The sequence below is a fragment of the Protopterus annectens genome, chromosome 6.part0 (assembly GCF_019279795.1).
Source record: "Protopterus annectens isolate FY-2018-M chromosome 6.part0, PAN1.0, whole genome shotgun sequence".
NCBI classification, from domain to species: domain Eukaryota; kingdom Metazoa; phylum Chordata; order Ceratodontiformes; family Protopteridae; genus Protopterus; species Protopterus annectens.
Genome location: NC_056737.1, coordinates 783011818 through 783034297, shown reverse-complemented (window position 1 = coordinate 783034297; position 22480 = coordinate 783011818). Strand labels below are relative to the sequence as shown.

The following is a 22480-nucleotide window of genomic DNA, read 5'->3' as shown; positions in this document are numbered from 1 at the left end:
ATTCAGGCCTGTCCTACTCCTCCATCAAGATTCATGCATCAGCTATTTCAGCAGAATACAGCTTTGATCCACCTGTTTTTCACACCCTTTGCTCAGGCAGTTCCTCAGAGGAATCAAGAATGTAAAACCTCCAAGGAAACCACCATTGCCAGCTTGGGACTTGAACTTTGTGCTAGAAAAATTGACACTATCACCTTTTGAACCAGCAGCAACAGCAGACCTACAACACCTGTCATGGAAAACTGCTTTCCTACTGGCAATTACTTCAGCAAGGAGGGTTTCAGAACTACAGGCCTTAATGGCAGTGCAACCCTTTCTAATCTTCCACCAAGATAGAGTGTCCATGAGGACTAATCCTACATTTATGCCTAAGGTGGTATCCAGAGTGTCTTTAAACCAGGCAATCCACCTGCCTACCTTCTTTCCCAACCCACAAAACAAAGGGGAAAGAATACTGCATACCTTGGATGTACATAGACAGCTGGCAGAACAAAAAATAGCAGAAGGACTGACCAACTTTTCATAGCCTATGCAACAGGAAGGGAAGGAAAAGCTATTTCCAAACAGACAATCTCCAAATGGATAGGAAATTGCATACGATTCTGTTACTCCTTCCATGGAAAGCCAATTCCACAGAACATAAGACCTCATTCTACAAGGGCAACAGCCACTACCACAGCCTTCTTACGAGGAGTGGCTACCAAAGACCTTATTGAGGCGGCTACTTGGACCTCCGTGCATACATTTGCCAAGCATTATAATTTACCTCTATATTCCAGATCCCGAGCAGGGTTTGCCACTGCTGTTCTGCAAGGGATCCTAAACACACCATAATTTACTTTTATCCTCCTCGCCTAGTTGGCTATGGTATTCTACCCAGTTGTTATGACTGCAGATGCATCCATGAAGGACATAGTACAGTTTTGTACCTACCATAAATGTAGATGTCCGAATTGGATAGCATCTGCAGTCAGGATTACCCTCCCTCCTTCCCCCCCGTGGTACTCCTAGGGTGTTTACCCTTCTAATAGCTAGCTAGTGGGGGGATTTCTTTCATGGTGTATTTGTTTGTATTTATGTACATACATGCTTATTTTTGTGTTTACCTCTATCTTTTGGAAACATTGGCATCTATCCAAAATTTTTAGCCTTCTATAGGGCTTCTGGCATCTGGGGCAAGAAACACTGAAGAAAATGGCGTCGGCTGATGCTTTTATACCCGAAGTCCAACAGAGATGACGTCGGGTGAAGTGCGACATCAGCCGAAGCCGGACCCGGACTTTGGAATCCGGCCGACTGAAGGGCTGCCTGACGACAGGACAACCCAGTTGTTATGACTGCAGATGCTATCCAATTCGGACATCTACATTTATGGTAGGTACAAAACTGTACTTTTCAAGGGCAGAGAAGTTTACTGCTCATGGTAAATCTCTTTTCATTGTGAGACTGTATTATTTATTTAGCAAATGGCTATCTGTGTTTGTGCTATTTTATTTCAATATCTGTAGTCACTGTAGAAGCAAATAAGAGAACAGTATGCATGGTAACTGGTGAGAAATAACCAAGTAATGGAACATTGGAGTGGCTGAGGAGGGGGCTGCTGCTGGGGGGCTGGAGGTTGCTGCAGGTAGGGCTGCACTGAGGTGGCTTTCTATTACCCTTCCTAGGGCCCTATTTGACCAGGATCTGGCTGTGGTATTTAAAGCAGAAAGTACGTATGCAAAGGTAGTTGCAGTTTAGCTACATTACAAGGTATCTTTTTTTTTTTTCCTGTGTATTTAAATGATTTAAGGAAATGACTGGAGTGCTTTTCCTGGGGAATGACCCTGTGGGTGTGGCTTAAATAGGGGTGTTTCATGAGTGTGGTGTGGGTGGGGCTTAAGGGGCACCAGAGCGCTACTTTGCCTAGGGTGCCATTTCGGCTAAGCCTGGCCCTGCTTCTGTGCAACATGTGCAAGTCTTTCTTCTGTCTGCATGCCTTTTCACCTAAGTCTCTGGTTTCCTGCTTATTTCAAAAGCATGCTAATTAGTGAATAAATCCTTAGTCACATTTGTAGTTAGGTGGTGGTGGGGTGTGTGTGTGTGTGTGCGTGTGTGTGTGTGTGTGTGTATGTATGTAATTAATGGTCGTCATTGCTTGTAAATGTGTGTGTGTGTGTGTGTGTTTGTGAGCATGTGTGTGCACACATGGGAGATGGGGAAGCCTGACTTGAGAACTCAGTAGGAGAAGCTCAGTCATGCTACAGTATTTGCTGTTATCTGAATAACTTCAGTAGGTAATAGCAGTACGTTCTTCAATTTGCAACTCACTCCTTTTACTTGCATGCATTTCTTATTTTCATATTCATACAAATCTTAGGTTATGTAAATGGGGTCTATACTATAACATTGAATGTTATAACATCGAACTGGAAACCTCGATGACTGACGATATTGAAGCCGCGGAACATCTAATTCTTTCCCAGGGAAAGAATTCGGTAGGCCGTTTCCACGGCTTTGCTATTTCATCCACTGTGGTGCTATCCCGGAGTTGGTATATTTAAGTAGGGGGGTTGTGGGGGACACAGCCCTCCACATTAGAAACAGTTTGTAGTGTTTGTGTGTTTCGTGTTTTGTATTGGAACAGCGATTTTTTTTTTCTCAAGGAAAAAAATCGCTGTTCTCAGTCTTCGGGGTTTTCAGCTTTCATGGTTTTGGGTTCGATGTTATAACATTTGACGTTTTGATACTTCGATGTTATAATATAGACCCATGTAAATGCTGTATAACAAAGATAGCTGTGACATCTAAGGTCAGTATGTTTGCACAGTTCATATTTGTAAGTCTTACGTTTGCCAATAAATGTTATAGGATTATAGGTGGTTAAACTAGGTTAATGGCCTCAGGCCCCTTACAAGCCTAGCCAAGTTCAACCCATGTTCCCAAGGGTGTCTGGTTCAAGCAGGCACTAAAATCAGTACCTATTGCCCCTGTCCAAGAGGGACACTGGTGGAACCCCAGGGGGTGAATTTCCAGTTACGCAACCAATCGTCCAAGTTATGCTTAAATAGGGCCAATGAGGGGATTTGTTTAACATGAATAGAGAGCTTGTCCCAAAAGTGGGGCAAACTCTGTGAGACAAATCTGTCTCTCCAGTGAGTTCTGTTGATATTGCATACCAGCTCAAGGTCCTTTGAGCAAGTGACCCATGTGCCATTTGACTTGTGAATGTGCAGCATGTCCATTAAAGTTGGGTAAGTGATTGCTCTGTATGCAAGGCACAGGTCACTTCTGAGCAGTCTGTATGACACAGAATAAAGTGGCAATGATTTCAATCTGTCCACATAAGATAGATCTTGAAGACCCTGAATTTGTGGTCTCTCCAGTTGCTGCAGGTGTTTGGAAAAGAACATACCAAAGGGAGCATTGTACTTTATTGTTGACCTGATGAGGAGAAGAATACTCGGGTTATATCCTGTTTTCTTCTGGAGGCAATTCCCTGACTTATGAGATGAGCAATATAAAAAGCCCTTCTTACCACTGTGGAGACATAGTGATGGAATTTAAGGTTACTCTTAACCTACGTACCCAGGTCTCTCATCACTGACTGTGTGTTTAAGGTATTGCTATTGATGTGGTAGTTTGCAGGAATATTGCACTTGCCCAAGGGGGTGATAATGCCTTTTTTTTGCATTACATTTAAGACCATGATTTTGGCACCAGTCATTAGTTTGTGTAAGGTCTTCTTGCAGGATGTTGACATCGCTAGGGGTTTCAGTGACTGCTCCCAGTTTGCAGCAAACCTTGTCAGCCACACTCATTTCATTTTAGCCTGTACTTCAGAGAAGTAGATTCTGAACAGTATGGGTCCCAGAACTGATCCCTATGGAAGACCACTGGTTATGCGTCTGCTGGAGGAGGTGGAGTTCCCTGCTTTGACCGTATGAGTTCTGTCAGTGAGCCAGTTTGCAACCCATCTGACAATATGTGGATTGATACCCAGCTGGGTGAGTTCATCAATTATGCCTGAGTGTGGGGGATTGTGTCAAAGGTCTTGGCTGAGTCTAAGCAGGCCATATGCACAGATTTGCCCTCATCTAGGACTTTGGTGACTGTCTCAAAGAAGACCACCAAGTTTAACAAGCATGATCTCACCTTGACTAAGCCAAACTGGGTGGGGTCAAGTGTTTGGAAATTTCCTATATCTTTGTTAATAAGGTCCATGATGATTTGTTTCATGGCCTTGCAGATAAGACTGGTCAGGCTAGTGGGTCTACAGTTCACAGGGTCCATGGATGGCACCCCCTTTGTGCAAAGGGATAATGGTAGCTGTTTTCCATTCCGCTGGTATAAAGCCAGTGCTTAGGCTGTGATTAAAAAGTGTGCCCAGTGGTGATGCTATTTCCTGTTTTAACCCATGTAGAACACAGCCCTGGATGTTGTCTAGTCCCATAGAGGCTGTGTTTTTGACCATGGTGAGGGCATTTAAGACCTGCTCCTTGGAGATACTAGGTGGGGGACAGGTGTTATGGATGCTTTGGAGTATATGTGGCAGGGACAGAGAAGTAAAGTTTTCACTGAACCTGTCAGCCAGCAGGTTTGCTATATCCACAGGTTCTCTATATGTAGTACCATAAACTGTGAGTTCAGCACAAATCTGGGCCCTACCTTTGTAGTTACGGAGGTAAGTAAAGAATACCTTGTGGTTATCCTTGGGAAGCTAATTTGGATTCACAGTTAGCTTTGGAGGACTTTACTTTAGGAGTCTTATTTGCTTGTTTACATTGAGGAGGAAGTGTTTCCAGTTTGGAGACTGTTTCTACTCTTAGACAGCAGTTTCTTTCTACTATTGTATAGCCTATTAATGGCAGTTGTGCACCAGGCTGGTTTGTTTTTCCTTGAAGATCTTGCTTTGGTTCTATCAGGTATGGCAGAGTCAGTACAACTGTACAGGTGTTTGTATAAAGCATTGTTGTATAACTCAGCATATCAGTCTGTTCCATCAGTGGGAGAGGGGCTATGAAGCTATTTATGCTGTCACATAAGAGGCTGTAGTTGGCCTTTGAAAAGTTTTTTTAGTCTAGTTGTTGCTAAGGAGGGTCTTGTGTTATAGTTACTTCTAGTGAGACTGGTTTGTGGTCAGATCTCATCAGGGATGGATACACGCTGGGGGTGGTGCACCAGGTCCAGGATGTTTGAGCCCATTGTGGGTGTGTCAACCACTGATCTAGGGCATTGGAGTTGAAAACGTCCAGGAACCTTTGGGCAAGTGAGTTAGAACACATAATTTACACGGTCTATGGATGGGTAATTTAAGTCACCCAAAACCAGGTTGTTTGTATCTTGATTGACTCAAGTAAATCCAAGTAGGCCGAGTGAATGTCCTCATTTTCATTTGAGAACTAAAACTGCTACTGAGCTTGTCAAATGTCTTTTATAAAGGCTTCTTACTTTATGTAACTGTGATCACTGCGTAATAGTTTTGTCTGAATTTTGACCTGAGTCGTGACTAGACCAAGTTCACTTACCTGGTTGCTAAACAGGCAGATAAATGCAGTTTATGTTGTGCACATATGAGATGATAGTCTAAGACTAAGGAAGTGTAATAAGTCTGTTAGTTTAGCAGTCCTTAGGTTATTTTTGTCACCACAATAAACAGAACATGCTGGAGGGATAGATCCCTGTCCCAGAGACTTCCAGTACCCTGGAACAAACTACCTGTCTATATCAGACAAAGCTCCTCATTAGCACTCTTCAAGAAAAATCTTGATGATTGGATGGGAGATAGGAAATTCACCCCGGAGATCACTTCTGTGGCTCTGCTCGACAGTGGCACAGGAAAATAATTTTCATGGGTGGCGAAAGCCAGGGTACCTTTTGGCTAGGCTTATACAGGCCATAGAGCCAATAGCCTAGTACCTACCTATGAACCTATCCCTGTCTTTTCTCAAGTCTGGTATTTCTGTTACAATTCTGACATGTGCTGTAGTTTTCTTAGATAATATTGACATTCACAGAATTAGTATTTTAAAATAACTTTGTATCTCAGCTTTAGCTGATGTTTAAATCTTGCATAAGTGATGAGGTTAGTGAATATTTGTATTTCTTTAATTAGATTATGGCTAAAAATAGCCATCAGTGTAGTATGTCAAGTGAATAAATAAAAAGAACCCCTTCTGAACTTAAGTTTGGGTGCAAAATTTTAACTAAGCTTAATGTAAGAAACATTCCATAAAGCTTTAAGGGTTGAATCTCTTGAAGTAACATTAAGTGGCCATTAATACTGTGAAACATCAGTCAGTTCTTATCCAAGTACTTATCAGTTTGATGGTAAACAGGAATCACTCAGCACCTTGTCAGCAATGACTCATTGTGGTTAAATCAGCAGACACGTTTCACAATGTTTCTGTACTGTTCTCATGTGCCAGCACATTACATGTTAAAATATACCTTACTGTTAGTATGTTGTTGGTAAATCATCCTGTAGTGTGATGTTACTATGGTAAGGTGACATAGGGGTAAATATTTGAGTGAGGAAATCTTGTAAATGTTATAACTTTTGTTTGACAGGTACATTTATTTTTGCTTCCTTGCATTTTGAATGGGCACTTTTTAACCATGCCTCTTTGAAACTTCATTGTATTGCCACCTTATGCATAGTGCTGGTGAGTTTGTATGTGTAGTTCTGTTCAGTATATTCTACATTGCTGTAAGAGTATCCCTAGTTCAAGCTATGGCAATTCGTCAGGGGTCATGAGCTTTCATTTTTCAACATTAACTTACCAGGCCTTGTAGTTTTAACTAATACTAATCAAAAATTGCAGTAGCATCCAGGATTGTACAAATGTGTCATTCTCGATGTTTAATAGGCCAGCATTAGCATGAAGCTATGTATTCAAATGCACGTGTTATGTGTTTTTCTCTCCTAAGGAGATGGAATACCAGAAATCACAACCACCAGTGCCAGGCGATAAGTTTGTTTCTGTTGTTGGCCAGTTCATTACTGTGGCTGGTTTCAGCTTTTCCGATGTAGAAGATCTCCTTGTAGAAGCAAAAGAATTGGTAAGCACACCATTTCACTATGCTCATCTTAATTTGCTGTTGCATTAATTTATGTTTATTCAAATTCTGTTTACATATGCTTGTGCTCTGGTCAGCACAAAAGCTGTAAAATTGCATGCATGCAAATCGTAGATCTTTATCATCTACAAGCAATTGAAATTTTTAAAAATGCTTGATATAGTTAGCTGTTCATCATAAGAATTGCTGCCCTGTGCCAAAGTACTTATCAAATGCTTATCTCTACTGTTTGCCCACGTGGGGTTGTAGGGCATTTATGTTTACCTTTTTCTCAAAAACTACCTATTAGGGAAGTTGAGGTAATTCGGAGATGCAGCTCTCCACTTGACCATGGAATTAGCAATTCAGAAAATGTTGCACCAGATACTGTTAAATGTGAGCATAGACAGTGAATGCATTTCAGTCCGGTGGAACAAGGGGCTGTAATTTGATTTCCTTCTACTTCCCATCTCCATGGTTTTCTGAAGGTGAGAGATGAAGCATACCTCATCCTGTTTAACCCCTTTTTGGCTAAGGCTACCTTGGATACTCATCATATTGATCACTGCTGCAGTATTGTCCATATGGATTGTATCCTGCCAAGGGTAAAAAAGCTGGCCTACTTGCAAAGCTTCAGGGCACCTTCCACACACCCACATTGTCAGGCAGCTCGAGCTGAACTCACTAAAAGATAAGTTTAGATGCCAAGCCCTTCAGAGTTTACTGCTGCAAAAGAGTATGCTACTATGAGACTTTTGAGGATGAGTGTTTGGCTTGTGCTGTTCCTTTGCTTGGTAGAGAAGTTCTCTTGGGGGGGGTGGGACTTCTTTTCAATTGTTTTTGTTGGTGATTAATACTTTCCTCTTCAGGAAACTTATTTTAAAAGTAGGACTTTATGTATTAACATACTGTCACAAGATTGTATTTAAATGAAAACACACTTTTTTTCCTGTCAGTTTAAAAGTTGTCTAAAGTATTTAAAAAAAGTCTGTGGAGAAATTGTGTTTATTTTACTTTTGGGGGCTGGCAATTTTTTAAAGTGCTTTTTGCTGTGTTTCTGAGTAAAAAAAGACAGGTAGATAACTCTGCTGTGACCATTTGTTGTACCTCAGACCACTCATCTTTTCCCCTAGATACCTTTGCTCTAGCACCTACAAGTCACTATGGACCAGGGTTTAGTCACTTCCTCTGGCTGTTGGGTTCCCCTCAGCAGGCAAGGGAAGAGCCACTCTTGTTGGTTGTGGGAGAAAAAAACAAGGAAGGCTTCCCTATTTTGTTAGAATGTTATGACCATGCCTGGGAAAGCTACTGCTGCCATTTCTAACACTGTTGGCCCCATTTTTCCTTTCAAAAAGAAACCGAAGACTAAACATGCATCTGCTCCTCCTCAAATTTCCTTAGGACTCAGGAGTAGTTTACAAGGTCTGGCTCAAGTTTTATTTAGACTTTTGACCCTTCTTATTTTTTGCTTTCTGGTAAAAGAAAGAAGGATCCCCCTCTTCCCTGAAGAGATTCAAGATTCTTATTCTGGACAGGAAGATAGAGACAGATACTGTCTTTCTCCTCAGTTTTCCAGTTCAGATTCTAAGGAAAGCTTAGTTTGTGATTCTCTTTGGAATTCCTCTTTGATACTATTTCCAGAATGTGCTAGTGTTTTCATTGGGTGTACCCTGAAGTTTCTCAGTCCCTCACTCAATTTTCTGAGCTGTTACAGAAAGAATTTGCTGCACCTTCAGCATTTCCTCCAATTCTGTCAACTTTGAAGGATGTGTGTATCTCTGCTTGTATTTTTATTGATAGCCAGCCTGCTGCCTATGAAAGGGCAGATAGTATGTATAAAATTCCTCAATCTTTTTAAGTTTTTATATACTCTTCCCAAACTTGGCCCAGCGGCAGTAACTTTAGTTATTCCTACTGCTGCTAATTCCCTATCCTAATTTTCTAAGTATGGGAAGATTATTGATAGGTACAGGAATATAGTGAATGTTTCTCTACTTTGATTTTCAGAATTTTGAATTGTCAGGCTCAAATGTTAATGTTTATTCAGACTAATTGTGAAAGTATGAGGAATGTTTGGTTTAAAGTGGCTTCTTTTGAAGCAATATCTGCTTTAAATTATTTTGTTTCTTCTATTGTACAAGTGACCGCTCTCTGTTTAAAGTGTGTGTATGAATCAGTTGATAATTCTAGCCTGTGGTACTGTTTTGAGGAGGTTTACCTATCCGACCTCTCAGAACTTATTAAGAGGATGTGAATAGCAATGTTTTATTGTTTTGGATAAAGATTTGCTTTTTCGTTCCTTTGCTGCAGAGGTGATCAAAAGGTGTGATGAAAGTCTTTTTCTTAGGTTTTAAAGGGATGCTCTAACCCATCATCCAGATTTGGCATATGGCAGGGATGTTCCAAAAAGAGTTCAAGTACCCCCCAAAATCAAGAGCAGTCTAACTAGTCAGTTTGACTGTTTAAGGGACTTTGTTTCCTCTCCCACCCTGGCAGTCTCTTTCCCTTCTATAAAGTCTGAATCTCCATTTTTCTCTTTGGCAACAGATAAGATAATTTCACACAAATGGGTTCTGAGGATCATTTGTATGGCTTACAGATGGCAGTGGGAGGATAGTTGTCCTTCCCAGGAGTTTATTCCTCATCCATCAGACCAGACTCTGTTTACACTTGTCCTTCATGAAATGATGTTTTAGGGATTGATAGAACCAGTTCCTCCTTCCTAAGTTTTGAAAGGTTTTTGTTCAAGGATGTTTTATTACCAAAGAAAAATGATGCTTGGAGAATAGTTTTGGAGCTTTCTTCTTAGACTGGTTTGTGATAGTGCCTAACTTGAAATTGATGTCACTTCACAATCTGTTACCTCTTTTTCCTTAATCAAGTTTCCTGGTAACTCTACATTTAAAAGATATTTATAACCTCATTCCTTTTAATCCAGACTTCAAGCATTTCTTAAAGTTTGTGTATCTGGACCAGTTTATCAGTTCTCTCTTTTACCCTTTGGACTATCCCCTGCACCAGGAGTATTCAGTACGTGGCTAGCTGCAGTTACAGCTTGTTGCAGGCTAAAGGGTATCCATTTTCTTTTTTCCATATTTAGATGACTTATCTTTTTTCAGATTCTCTTTCAGAGTGCTAGCAATTTCTCACTTTGGGCGAGATCTCTTACACAAGCTGGTTATTCCTAGAGAACATTCAGAAGTTCTTTTTAACTACTTCACACAGGGTTGTGTTCCTGGGATGTCAACTGGACACCTCAGTTCAAAGAGCTTTACTTCCACAGGAAAAAAATGTCTAGATCTCAATCTGTTTCTAAGGTTTTCCACTCAGACGTGTCACTTTGAGGGAATACCTCAGGTTTTTCTATCTCATGGCATCTATGATTCTCATGATAACCCTCGCAAGACTCCAAATGAGAAAGGTACAGTGGTATCCTAAGTCTCTCTGGTCCCAGCATCAACATCTGCTGTCTTTTCAAATTCCAGTTCTGTGTTTCTTAAAATATAAATTATTTACTGGAGACAGCAAATATCCATAAATCTGGGTCTTCCCTTATCCTGTTCCAAAGCAGTCAGTCATCACAAACATCTCAGATTTTGCTTGGCACATCTAGGAAAGATGTAAAGCACACGAATATAAAAGAGATGGTTGCCCTGATTAAGGCATGCAACTCGCTGAATTGTCTTTGGTCCATTGGACCTTTTAAGTTGTTTCAGACAATACCACGGTTATGTGGTGCATCTTCAGGCAGGAGAACCAGGTCATACCCCCTTTGCATACTAGCAATGTTAGCTTGGAATATAGATTCACAGCATAAACTCGCTCTACAGACAGTCTTCATTCCATCAGAGAAATATTGTGTGGCAGACTAGCTGAGCAGGACAGGACAGAGACTTGTATATGCAAACTAGATCCGTGAGTCTTCCAAAATTTGAACCATCTGTGGGGGAGTTCCTCTTCTAGACCATTAACATATTCTGTATAAGTAATCAGCTATGAAAATTCTGCTCCAGGACTCGATGCTAGAAGGGGTGGAAGACACGTGCCTTTTTCCTTTTCTTTGACAGGAATGTTCCTCTATGCTTTTCCACTGATATGCAGGGTACTTGTGAAGATTCAGAATGAATCCTATAAGATCTTTAAGGTGTCTCATTTCCTGGCCTAGGCAGCAGTGGTTGTCCCCTGTTTTGGAAATGGCTCGGCAATTATCACAAGCTTCTTCAAGGAATGGATCTACTCACACAAGATCAGGGGTGCTTGATGCACCCTGACCCCAATCAACTTCATCTGACTGCCTTGATGACAGTGTCTGATTTTCCTTTAGGCACCTGTTTACTGAGGATGTGCAGCAGGTATTAATGGCGGCAAGGAGGCCTGATACCTATTCGACTGCAATTCTACCTGCTGTTTGTTGTAATACTGCCTATTGTGACTGTAATGCAAATATTTTTCTTTGTTATTCATTTATGTGATGTAACTTTGTATTGTGAAGCTTTTTTCCCCAGGGCCTCCACTGAAAACGGGCTCTTGAGCCCAGTGGACCTCCCCGGTCACCAAACTGGAATAAATAAGTAAATAATACTAGAAAATAATATATTAGCAAATGGAAACATTTTTCTAGTTAGTGCCAACAACATAACCAGCACCCATTCAAGACTAGTTGTTCTCTGTTTTCCCAGTTTTTGTGTCAGTTATTTTCCTATGGCCTTTGTTACTCCTTCATCAAGGTTCATTTATTGGCCATTTCAGCTTGTCTGCCCATGGGTGCTCCTCTTTCAAGACTTCCATGTTTATGGTTCTTCTGACTAATTGTGAAAGTTTGATGAATGTTTGATGTTGTGTAGTCCAATCTCACCTTCATTTTTACGTATGGGTTCAGAGCCGATCCTTGGCTCCGACTCGGCCGATTTATAAGCTCGAAGACTTCTGGTTGGCTCATGGCTAAGCAGGTATCCCATAGTGCACCAGTACAAACCCCAGATCTCGTTTGCCATGTCGACGAGTTCGGTTGTGCTTCTCTTGGCTGTGGCTAAGTGTTAACTTTTTTCTTGCTTACATTATTTAAAATCTTGTTCAAAGTTATATTAGTGTAGTACAATTGTTGTTGCATTAGTATTTGTTAGTGTAGGTTACTAATTCTTAGGTAATTTAGCTCCTTTGCACCCTTTGGTGCAAGCTTTGGCCTGGGGCCTGTTAATGTGCTTTGTGGTATCCTGTGTACCAGTTTTATACTTGTTGTTAGTATGGATAGCTTGATAACGCTAGCGTTTTTTTTCCCAGTCTACAGTTTTGTAGAGCAGTTTGGTTTTTTGGCAGTTATCCGCTGGTGTTGATTCTTACGATGGTGGAGTTCGTTGTTTGAAACTCCAGTTTCAGCTTCCTCTGTTAATCATTAGCAGATTCAGGGTTTTCTGTTTGTGTGAATTTTCACTGGTCTGTTTAAGTTAGAAGACCTAGCTGTCCCTTTCCTTTCTGGACTAGGCCGTTTTAGTTAGAGGACCTAGTCCTCATGGTGTTTCTTCCTCCTTCAGGGCTAGGCCTGTTTAAGTTATAGGACCTAGTCCTCCCTTTTTCTTCTCTTCTCCTTTCGTCTGTGTGTATGTCTAAAGAGGTTAAGGAGCACAAGCTTCGGGCTTCAAGAAATGCATGAAGTGCTCCCAAAAAATGTCATTGATGGATGGTCATGGTCTGTGTCGCTATTGCTTAGGGGCCATCCATTTGCAAGAGACTTGCTTGTTTTGTCATGCCTTCTTCCCTAGAGTGTTACAGGAGAGAAGGAACAAGCTAATTCTAAAGGGTCTTTTAAAGCCTTCCTTTGAGGAAGCCTTGTCTAGCTCTTCCTCTTTTTGCAAGTCTACTAAATCTGCTAAGTCTAAGTCTTCGAAAAGACCTTCTCCGGCACCGGCTGGTATCTCAGAGCCACCTCCTAGAGTGGCAAAATTGGCCTCATTGGCTCCACTGCCTTTGGAGCTGACTGAGAGCAATATTGCGGTGACAGGGTTGGATCCTAGTTTGTCAGTGCCGACCACTGAATTTATGGAACCTGCTATTCCTCCAAGATCAAGATGCCCGAGTATGTCCTCCAGGTCTTCCAGGGGTCTTTCGGAAGAAAATGTGGAGAGAGTGGCCCTGAGACTGCTGAAATCATCTGCTCTATCTAAATTGTTGTTGGCTCCGACCCAGTCGGTTCCGGAGCCTATGGAACCTGTTATACCCCCGATTGTTATTCCTCCTCCGAGCCAAGCTGGTTTGTCGGAGTTGGAGGGCTTGGTGCCATTGGTGGAACCCTCAGCTCCACGTGCGGTTGCTTTGGAGACGAGCTCTGCTCCGACACTTTTGGTGTTGCCCGTTGTGTCCAGGGGGCGAAGCTCTCCGGTCAGCACCAACAGGAAAAGTTGGAATCAGTCTTCTTCGGTTCCGAGTCTTCCTCTCGGCGCTTCGGCTAGGGTGAGTTTTGGACCCTGCGTGTACTCGGAGCCGATAACTCTGGTGCCGATGGCATCCTCTCTCTCTCTTCAGAGCGGCTGATGTCCTCTGAGCCTGAGAGGTTGGCATTCGAGATGATGAGCGTGCTGTCCAAGTCACCAGTTGCCACCAAGGGTACCAGCACTCTTCCCCCCTAGAGCACCCACTTTGGTCTCAGCCCCTACTCTCTCCGGAGACAGCAGAGACCCTCAGCCTCAGGAGCCACCAGCTGGTGGCTCCCACTCTTCCTTGACCTCCCCAGAATGCCCTTCTGAGAAGCCCCCCCAGGAAGTAGACATGCAAGAGGAAGCATGTTGACTCCCAGGATGAGTCTTTGACATCTGCCACTGACCACGAGGAGTCAGAAGGGTCCCCAAAGTCGTCCTCTGATGATGTCTCCTTTGTGGACATCCTGGAGATCCTTAAGCAGAGGTGCGGCTGGCCCACAGTTAACCCTTCTGATGAGGAGTCTGTGTACCTGAAGGCTTTTGGTCTCAACCTTCTGCCTCTTGGGTGTCTTCACCTTTTGACAAACTGATGGATTTAGTTAGTCAGACGGTGTGGGATACTCCCGATGCCATGGATCCAGCCACCTAGGAGACCCAACAAGTTTCTTTCTGCCCCTCCAGATAAAGAATGTTTGTCCAAAGGTGTCCCCATAGATGCCATGGTGATGGCGGCAGCCACTAAGAAGGAGCTTGCTGAGACGACTTCTGTCCATCCGCCGAATAAGGAGTCTCAACAGATGGACAGGTATGGGAAGCGTGTCTTCAGTTCAGCTGCTTTTACTCTTCAATCGTTCAACTATCTCACTCACTTCACAAGATTGCAGAGGGATCTCCTCAAGGAGTTGGTTGATTCTGTACAGGGTGCATGTACTGAGGGTGAGTCCCTGACAAGATTTCTGCTCAGTTGTCCACCTTAAATTCTATAGTTAACTCCTCCATGCAGCTTATTTCTTATGCGGCTGATGGAGCAAGTAGAGCAGCGGGTTCAGGAGTTGCCCTAAGGCATCACTCCTGGATACGCTTGTGTAAATTTGTGGAACCGTTCAAGTCCACTTTCACCAACTCCCCATTTGATGGTTCCTCATTGTTTGGATCTAAGGTGAAGAACACACTCACTCGGTGTGAGCAAGAAGGAAAGACGCTGTCTGCCGTGGGAGTACGTTTTACTCTTCCCTCTATACCATACCCTAAAGGTCAAATAAACGGTAAAATGTGGTTCAAGAAGTCACAGAAAGTCTTTCCGGACACACAGGGTGAACCCTCCTTCAGAGGCAGAGGAGGAGGAGGAAATGGGAGACGTCGCCCTAGAGGCAGGGGTTGTCCGCAATACCAACAAGGTCTTGATTTCTTTCGGGGACAGCCTTATCAGTGTTCCTGATATGGGGCCCAACTGTGTTTCTCTGGGGACGGTCGGGGGTCGCATTTCTTTGTATCCTGAAGCCTGGCTATGTATAACCCAAGACCAAGTGGGTACAAAGAGTTGTTACCAGAGGCTATATCATACCCTTTTCCCTTCCACCATTTGTTCCCAAGAAGATCCCAGATGTACCACCCAATCTCAGGGATCAGGCAACTGTGGAGATCAACAAGTTGCTCTTAAAAAGAGTCATCCAATCTGTCCCAGCAGACCAGATAGGATGCGGAACTTACTCCAGGTTCTTTTTAGTACCAAAACAAACAGGAGACTGGAGGCCAATATTGGACCTGAACAGATTAAACAAATCTGTGAGGAAGGACAAGTTTTGGATGGTAACACTGCAGTCGATACTCCCTTTGTTAGGGAAAGACTATTGGATGTGCTCAATATTTCTCCAGGATGCCTACTACCATATAAAAATGGACAAGGAGCCATCTACGCTTCCGGCTGGGAGCCAGTCACTATTAGTTTCGTACTCTGCCCTTTGGTCTCACCACAGAGCCCAGGGTGTTCACCAAAGGCATGGCAATAGTGACAGCTCACCTGAGACGTCAGGGATTCCAGGTGTTTCTGTACTTGGACGACTGGCTCCTGACCACCCCCACCAGGCATCTACTTCTCCAAAACAGGGACGCTACTATTCAACTTTGTGCTCAATTAGGGAGCTCCATAAATTGGGAAAAAATCTGTATTATTGCCCTCTGTCTGTGATTTTTATAGGCGCAGAGGTAGACACAGTGAAAATGACAGCTCGTCTTCCCGCTGAAAGAGCACAAAATTTAATCTTTCAAATTCAATGTTTTCTCCCGTTGCGGAAGGTCAAAGCAAAGTGGGTTCTTCAGCTCCTCAGGACTATGGCATCCACCATCCTCTTAGTACCATTAGCCAGGTTGCACATAGGTTCATAGGTAGGTACTAGGCTATCGGCCCAAGGGCCTACATAAGCCTAGCCAGCAAGGTTCCATAGCTTAAGCCACCCAAGAAAGTTATTTTCCTGTGCCACTGTCCAGCAGAGACATAGAAGTGATCCCCGGTGTGTATTTCCTATTTCCCATCCACTCATCAAGATTTTTCTTGAGGAGTGCTAATGAAGAACTTTGCTTGACACAGATGGGTAGCTTGTTCCAGAGTATAGGAAGTCTCTGGGACAGGAATCTATCCCTCCAGAGTGTCCTGTTTATTGTGGTGACAAGGTTTAGGTCCTTAGAGCATGTAGCTTGGAGGGATTGGGATTTCTTTAGGTGTAGCATGTCCGACAGCTCTGGGTTTGACATAGCTTTGTATGTTAGGCAGAGATCACCTCGGAGTAGGCGATATGCTACGGAGTAAAACTGGAGTTTTTTGAGGTGGTCAGTGTAGGGCATTTGTTTCAGGCCAGTAATCCTCTTTGTGAGGTACTTCTGTGTCCTTTCCAGCTGCTGCAGATGTCTTGTGAGGTACATTCCAAAAGGGGCGTTGTACTCTATAATGGGTCTAATGAGTGATGACTAGAGGGGAACAATGACCTCTTTTTTTCCTGGATGAGAACCCTTTTATAATGAGGTGTGCCAAGTAGAAGGACTTCCTGACTACTGTGGCAGTGTGACTATCAAAGGCGAGACTACTGTCCACCTGGGTCCCAAGGTCTCTTATCACGCATTTGGTGTTAAGTAAATTGCTGCCTGTGTGGTAGTTCATTGGTACAGAGTTTTTACCAAAGGGGATGACACTGCTCTTTTTGGCATTGAGCTTGAGGCCATGGCTCTGACACCAGGCATCTGTTTCAGTGAGGCCCTTCTGTAGGATGTCTACATCATTTGGCGACTTCACAATGGCTCCTAGTTTGCAGTCATCTGCGAACTTTGTTAGCCAGAGGCCTTCTGTGTTAGCCTGTACTTCAGAGAAGTAGATACCAAACCGGAGAGGTCCCAGGACGGAAACCTGTGGTGCTCCACTTGTCACTGCTTTGAGGTCAGATTTGGAGTCTGCAACATTTACAGTGTGGGTTCTGTCAGTGAGCCAGTTGGCAACCCATCTTGTGACGTAGGGATTTATACCTAGTTTAGTGAGTTTAGCTATAATTCCACATGAGAGTTCTCCAGCGGCTTCTGTTTTCCCAGTGGTCCTTCCAATATCTTCCGCTGAATCACCCTATTCTGCTGACGGAATCATGCAAGGAGGACCTCCTTTGGTGGATAGCACCCAACCACTTGACGACGAGTGCCCCCTTTGTTGCTGCCCAACCCGTTGTCACTGTGACCCACGGATGTCTCCCAGATTGGGTGGGGGGACATTATCTCGGCAGGAATGTCCAAGGCACAAAGCAAGAGCACGAGGCTCACCTGCATATCATTGTTCTGGGGATGAGGGTGGTGCTCCTGGCGTTGCAAGCACTTCAAGACCTTCTTCCTCTTGGGACTATTGCGATACAAACAGACAACATGTCGGTAGTTTGGTATATCAACAAACAGGGCGGTACCATATCTTACTCACTCTGTTGAGAAGCCGTACGAGTTTGGAAATGGGCGAATTCTTCCCAGCGCTTTCTGGTAGCAACGCACATTCCGGGGACAACCAAAGTGATAGCCGACAAGCTCAGCTGGGCGATTCTACTGCCTCACGAGTGGTCTCTGAAACACGAAACAGTGGAACAGATTTTCTGCAAATGTGGACAGCCTTGCTGTGACCTTTTTGCCAGTCCAATCAATGCCAAATGCAGCAGCTATTTTTCCCTCATTCCCCCTCCAGGGGAGACACCCAGAGATGCTGTAGCTCATGATTGACCCCTGGGTCTTCTGTATGCTTTTCCACCATTTCCTCTTATTTCCAAATTGATTCAGAAAGCCAGATGTCTGGGATGCAAGTTAATCCTCATTGCGCCTTACTGACCTCGTCAAGTTTGGTTCCCCTACTTCGACCCTCTTCTCCTGGATGATCCTTGGATTCTGGACCCAGCTCCAGATCTTTTGACTCGCATGTCAGGTTCGCTACATCCCTCAATCCATATCCTCAAATTGACAGAGTGGCTGCTCCAGTTCCATCCCTAGTCAGGCTTCACGTTGTATCTTCCTCAGTGTCGCATATCTGTATGTCCTCCCATAAACCTTCAGCTAGGAGATTATATGGCAGTAAATGGAAAAGATTTTCTATTTGGGCACAGAAAACGAATGTAGATCCCTACACTGCTTCTATCCCTGTGATTTTGGAATTTCTCTCCGAGATTTTTCAGCAAGGATCTGCCACTGCCACTATCAGAGTTCAATTGGCGGCTATTTCTCATTTCCATTTAGGATTTACAGAGACCAATTTAATGTCTCATAAGCTATGCAAGACCTTTTTGAAAGGAGCCACTCTGTTGAGGCCACCTCTCCAAGAACCTGTGGCTTCTTGGAATTTAAATTTTGTGTTCTCCAAACTGACATCTTCCCCGTTTGAACTTTCTCACTCATCCTCATTGAAATTTTTGTCTTGGAAGACTTTGTTTTTGGTGGCTATCACAACAGCTAGATGGGTATTGGAGTTACAAGCCTTATTTGTTAAGCCACCTTATTTGATATTTCATAAAGACAGGATCTCGCTGCGTACTAACCCCTCCTTTGTCCCCAAAGTTTGTTCTCATCCCACCGTAAATCAATCCATAGAACTCCCAGTTTTCTTCCCTAATCACTGTAATGCAGGTGAATATCAGTTTCATCAGCTAGATGTTCATAGACAGCTACGTTTTTATTTGGATCGGACCTAGGAGTTTAGGAAATCAGATCAAGTATTCATTTCCTTTTCTGAATCCAGATTGGGCTTACTAGTTTCTAAAGTGACACGATCTAATTGGATTTCCAGTTGCATAGCCTTTGTCTACAATTTGGAGGGCAGACCTTTACCCTTCAAGATCAAGGCTCATTCTACCAGGTCTCTGTCTACCTCTGCAGCCTTTCAAGCTAGGGTCCCACTTGATAATATTTGTGCATCAGCTACATGGGCTACCCCTCACACTTTTATTACACATTACAAACTGGATTTAGCTTCCAGGGGTAGAGCATCCTTTGGCTCTACGGTGCTCAGGAGTATTTTCCAGTGAGCCACCCAAGAATAAGGAGCTAGGGATGCTGTCCCATATGTAAAAATGAAGGTGAGATTGGACTACACAACATAAAGAAGTTATGTGCTCACCATAACGTTCCATGTTGGTAGTTCATCTCACCCTTCATTTTTACCAACCCGCCCTCCTTCCCCCATCCTGGAAGAATCTGGAGGTATTAATCTTTTGGTTATCTTTGGTTGGAGACCCTTTAGTATTGGTTTGTCTGTTATGGTCATTTCTTCTAGTGAGCAGCAAACAAGATCTAGGGTTTGTACTGGTGCACTATGGGATACCTGCTTAGCCATGAGCCAACCAGAAGTCTTCGAGCTTATAAATCGGTCGAGTCGGAGCCGAGGATCGGCTCCAAACCTATACGTAAAAATGAAGGGTGAGACCAACATGGAACGTTACGGTGAGTACATAACTTCTTTTTCTGGAGTTTCTTCTTCTTGAAAGGACTTCCCTTCTTGGTATCTTAACTTTGTGTTAGGAAAGCTAGCACTTCATTTGAACTAGCTAATCTGGCTGACTTCTGAGAATGTTCTTCGTGTTTCACTGTTGCAGTCATCACACTTGGGTTATCTGCCTGCAGGTAGCCCTCTACTGGCCTGAATACCAGAGAGTTAGTATTTCTGCATCAGATGCTGTTGCTCCAGGACTGATTTCAGGTTGTCAGAGGTATAAAAACAGGCAGCCGACACCATTACATCAGTCTTTCTTGCCGAGGAGCCCGAAGCTGAAGCAGTTCGCAAGTGCAGGTCGGCCGCTACCTGAATTTTCATTTACAAATTGAATAAATGAAGTCTTCTAAAGCTAAGTACCCTGTTGGGATCCTTTTTTCTTGCTCAAACCGATGTCAGAAAAAGTTAAAAATTGTCTTGCCTGTGGAAAGCAAATACCTCCCAGAGAGTTTCATTCTTACTGCGTCACCTGTTTAGGCCCAGACCACGATGTACCTCGCTATCGGTTTTGTGCCTTGTTTAGCCCGAACCATTCGTTGTCGGGCTCTCTTTGTCACTAAATTATTTCGCTCTCGATTTTCGTATTCTGAAATGGCTTTCGTAAGCCATCCGACTACCGATATTCCAAAAAAGTAAGGATAAAGACAGAGACAGACTGGATACATCCAAAGCTGCTGACGACGCTTCCGTTAAACTAGTCGCCAATCCACCTGTACTCAGTGAGGTGCTTTTGCAGCCCTTGATGCCCCAGCTGCAGTGGATTCGCAGGCATGTACCGAGACCCATTTGGAGTCCGGTATGCCGTGAGACTCTTCTTCGACTATGAAGCCTGCAGATGTCTCTACCTTGGATGGGTCCGGAGCCGCTGTGCAGGCACCGGCTTCTGAGGCAGTTCTTCGCTCAACCGATGTTCGTCTCAAACCAACAACTTTTTTAACAAAAACTACCAAGTTTCTTAGGCCCAGAGTACGAAAACCGAAGACCAAAGTGCATGCACCTGCTCCCATGCTACAAAACCAAATGCTTGGAATGGCTGAAGACCTTATTACGCTGATTAGGGGAAGTCAGCCTTCCCCTGCTAAGAGAAAAAGAGACCAGTCCCCTACAGCTTCTACAGACCAGGAGTCCAGTGACTCTGAGATTTCTGATTATGAAGACATGCCCGTATCTGCTTATGAGGATTCAGATGCAGAGGAATCCATTCTCTCTGCCTCCCCTCCAGAGGATTTTTCTTTTGGCGAAAGCTTGCATACTTTAAGAGAGCATTTCCACTGGGAATGCCAAGACTATTTTCAGTCCAAAAAGAGACTCCGAGAATTCCTAGAATTGCCTCAACACAGGCCTTTAGCAATCCCCCCTGTCCTGGATGTTGTTGATGTTTTTATAGAATCCAGTCTTACTCCTGACACGTATCTCCTGCCTCTAGGAAACCAGACAGGTACTACAGAGTACCTGACACTCACAAATTTCTTTTCAAGAATCTTACTGCTGACCCAGAGATAATTTCCTAGGGGCCTAAAGGTATCAAGGCAGCTACAGCCAAAAATCCCACCCCTTCAGAGAGGGATTCCAGAGCTTTGGGCAGATGGGATAAGAAGGTATATACCTCTGCAACTTCCTATTAGGGCATTGAATTGTCAGCTTCACATGTTGAAGTACCAGCAACATATTATGGAACTTATTAAACAAAAAGTGGAAAACTTTACAGACTGTGCAGAAAATAAAGAATTGCAGGAGCTTATGCACTCTGCAAGCCAAGTCAGCAAGCATCCCTTGCAGTGTGGCTTTGACACCCTAGAAACATCTTGCCTGGCAGCAGTCGCTGGCTCTGTACTGAGAAGACATGCTTGGCTCAAGGAGCAGACCTTGCCAGACCATGTCAAATCAAAGTTATGAGACGTTCCTTTGAACAAGGACAGTTTGTTTGGCACCAAAGCAGAAGAGGTTCTTAAAAAGATGGAAGAAAAAGCTAAGTCTATGCAGACTGTTAAAGAATTTTTACTTGTGCAACCCCCCTAGATTCATTAGGCATTGCTATTCCAAACACTGGTCCTTTCCTGCCCCCTTCAGGCCTTCTCAAACCAGACCCAGGGGAAACAGACCACCCAGACTACAGTCTCAGGGTATGCAGAGATCTAAGCAATGGAGTGATAAGCCACCTCCTTATGGAAAAAGCTCACAATGGCTTCTTTACTCCACTCTCCAGCCCTGCCCAACTGCTTTTGCCCCTAGGAGGAAAACTTGCCCTTCGTGCAAAAAACTGGATGTCCATCACTCAGGACCGGTGGTTCCTCAACAGTGTATCCCAGGGGTACAAATCTTATTTCTACTCACTGCCAACCCCAAGCGGGTTTCCTCCAAACCAGTGGGCAGAACCTCAGACCCAGGTAAGCTGGTTCCAGTAGAACAGAGAGGTCAAGGATTCTACTCCAGACTCTTCCTGGTACCCAGGAAAGAGGGCTCTTGAAGCCCAATCTTGGATCTTTCAATTCTCAGCACCTTCCTGGTGGTACCAAAATTCAAAATGCTTACCCTGCAACAGCTTTTTCCTATGCTAGCCAAGGATGCCTGGTTAGTCACCCTAGACTTAAACGATCTGCACATCCCCATAAGGGAGTCATGCAGGAAGTATCTGCATTTCAGAGCAGAATCTATGCATTATCAGTTCTCTGCACTTCCTTTTAGCTTATCTACTGCGTCCAACGTAGTCACAAAATGCCTGGCTCCACCCATTGCATACAGCAGACAGAGAAATATCCAAATTTACCTGTACTTGGACGACTGCCTGATTCGGGCGGACAGTCAGGAATTGCTGTTGCAGCACCTGACATTTGTGAAAAACCTTCTCACTTCATTGGGGTACACCATCAACGAAAAGAAATCAAAACTAGTACTCAGTCAAAAGATTGTATTCCTGGGAGCAAGCTTGAAATCAACATCCCAGATGGCATTCCTCACTTCAGAAAAACAAGTCTGTCTGACAGACCACTTCAAATAAATGGCCACCAGAACCCAGCTATTCGCAAGTAAAGTA

General features: G+C 43.7%; 1 protein-coding gene across 4 annotated transcripts in view; it reads left to right on the top strand.

Moving 5' to 3' along the window:
- The window catches only part of DAAM1 (dishevelled associated activator of morphogenesis 1), a 3124549-nt gene that overhangs the window by 3023916 nt on the left and 78153 nt on the right, over positions 1-22480 (top strand). For all 4 annotated transcript variants that reach the window (XM_044074460.1, XM_044074457.1, XM_044074458.1 and 1 more), the window contains one exon: positions 6910-7041. In XM_044074460.1, the coding sequence (XP_043930395.1) occupies positions 6910-7041 (132 nt within the window). The remainder of the gene's footprint in view (positions 1-6909; positions 7042-22480) is intronic.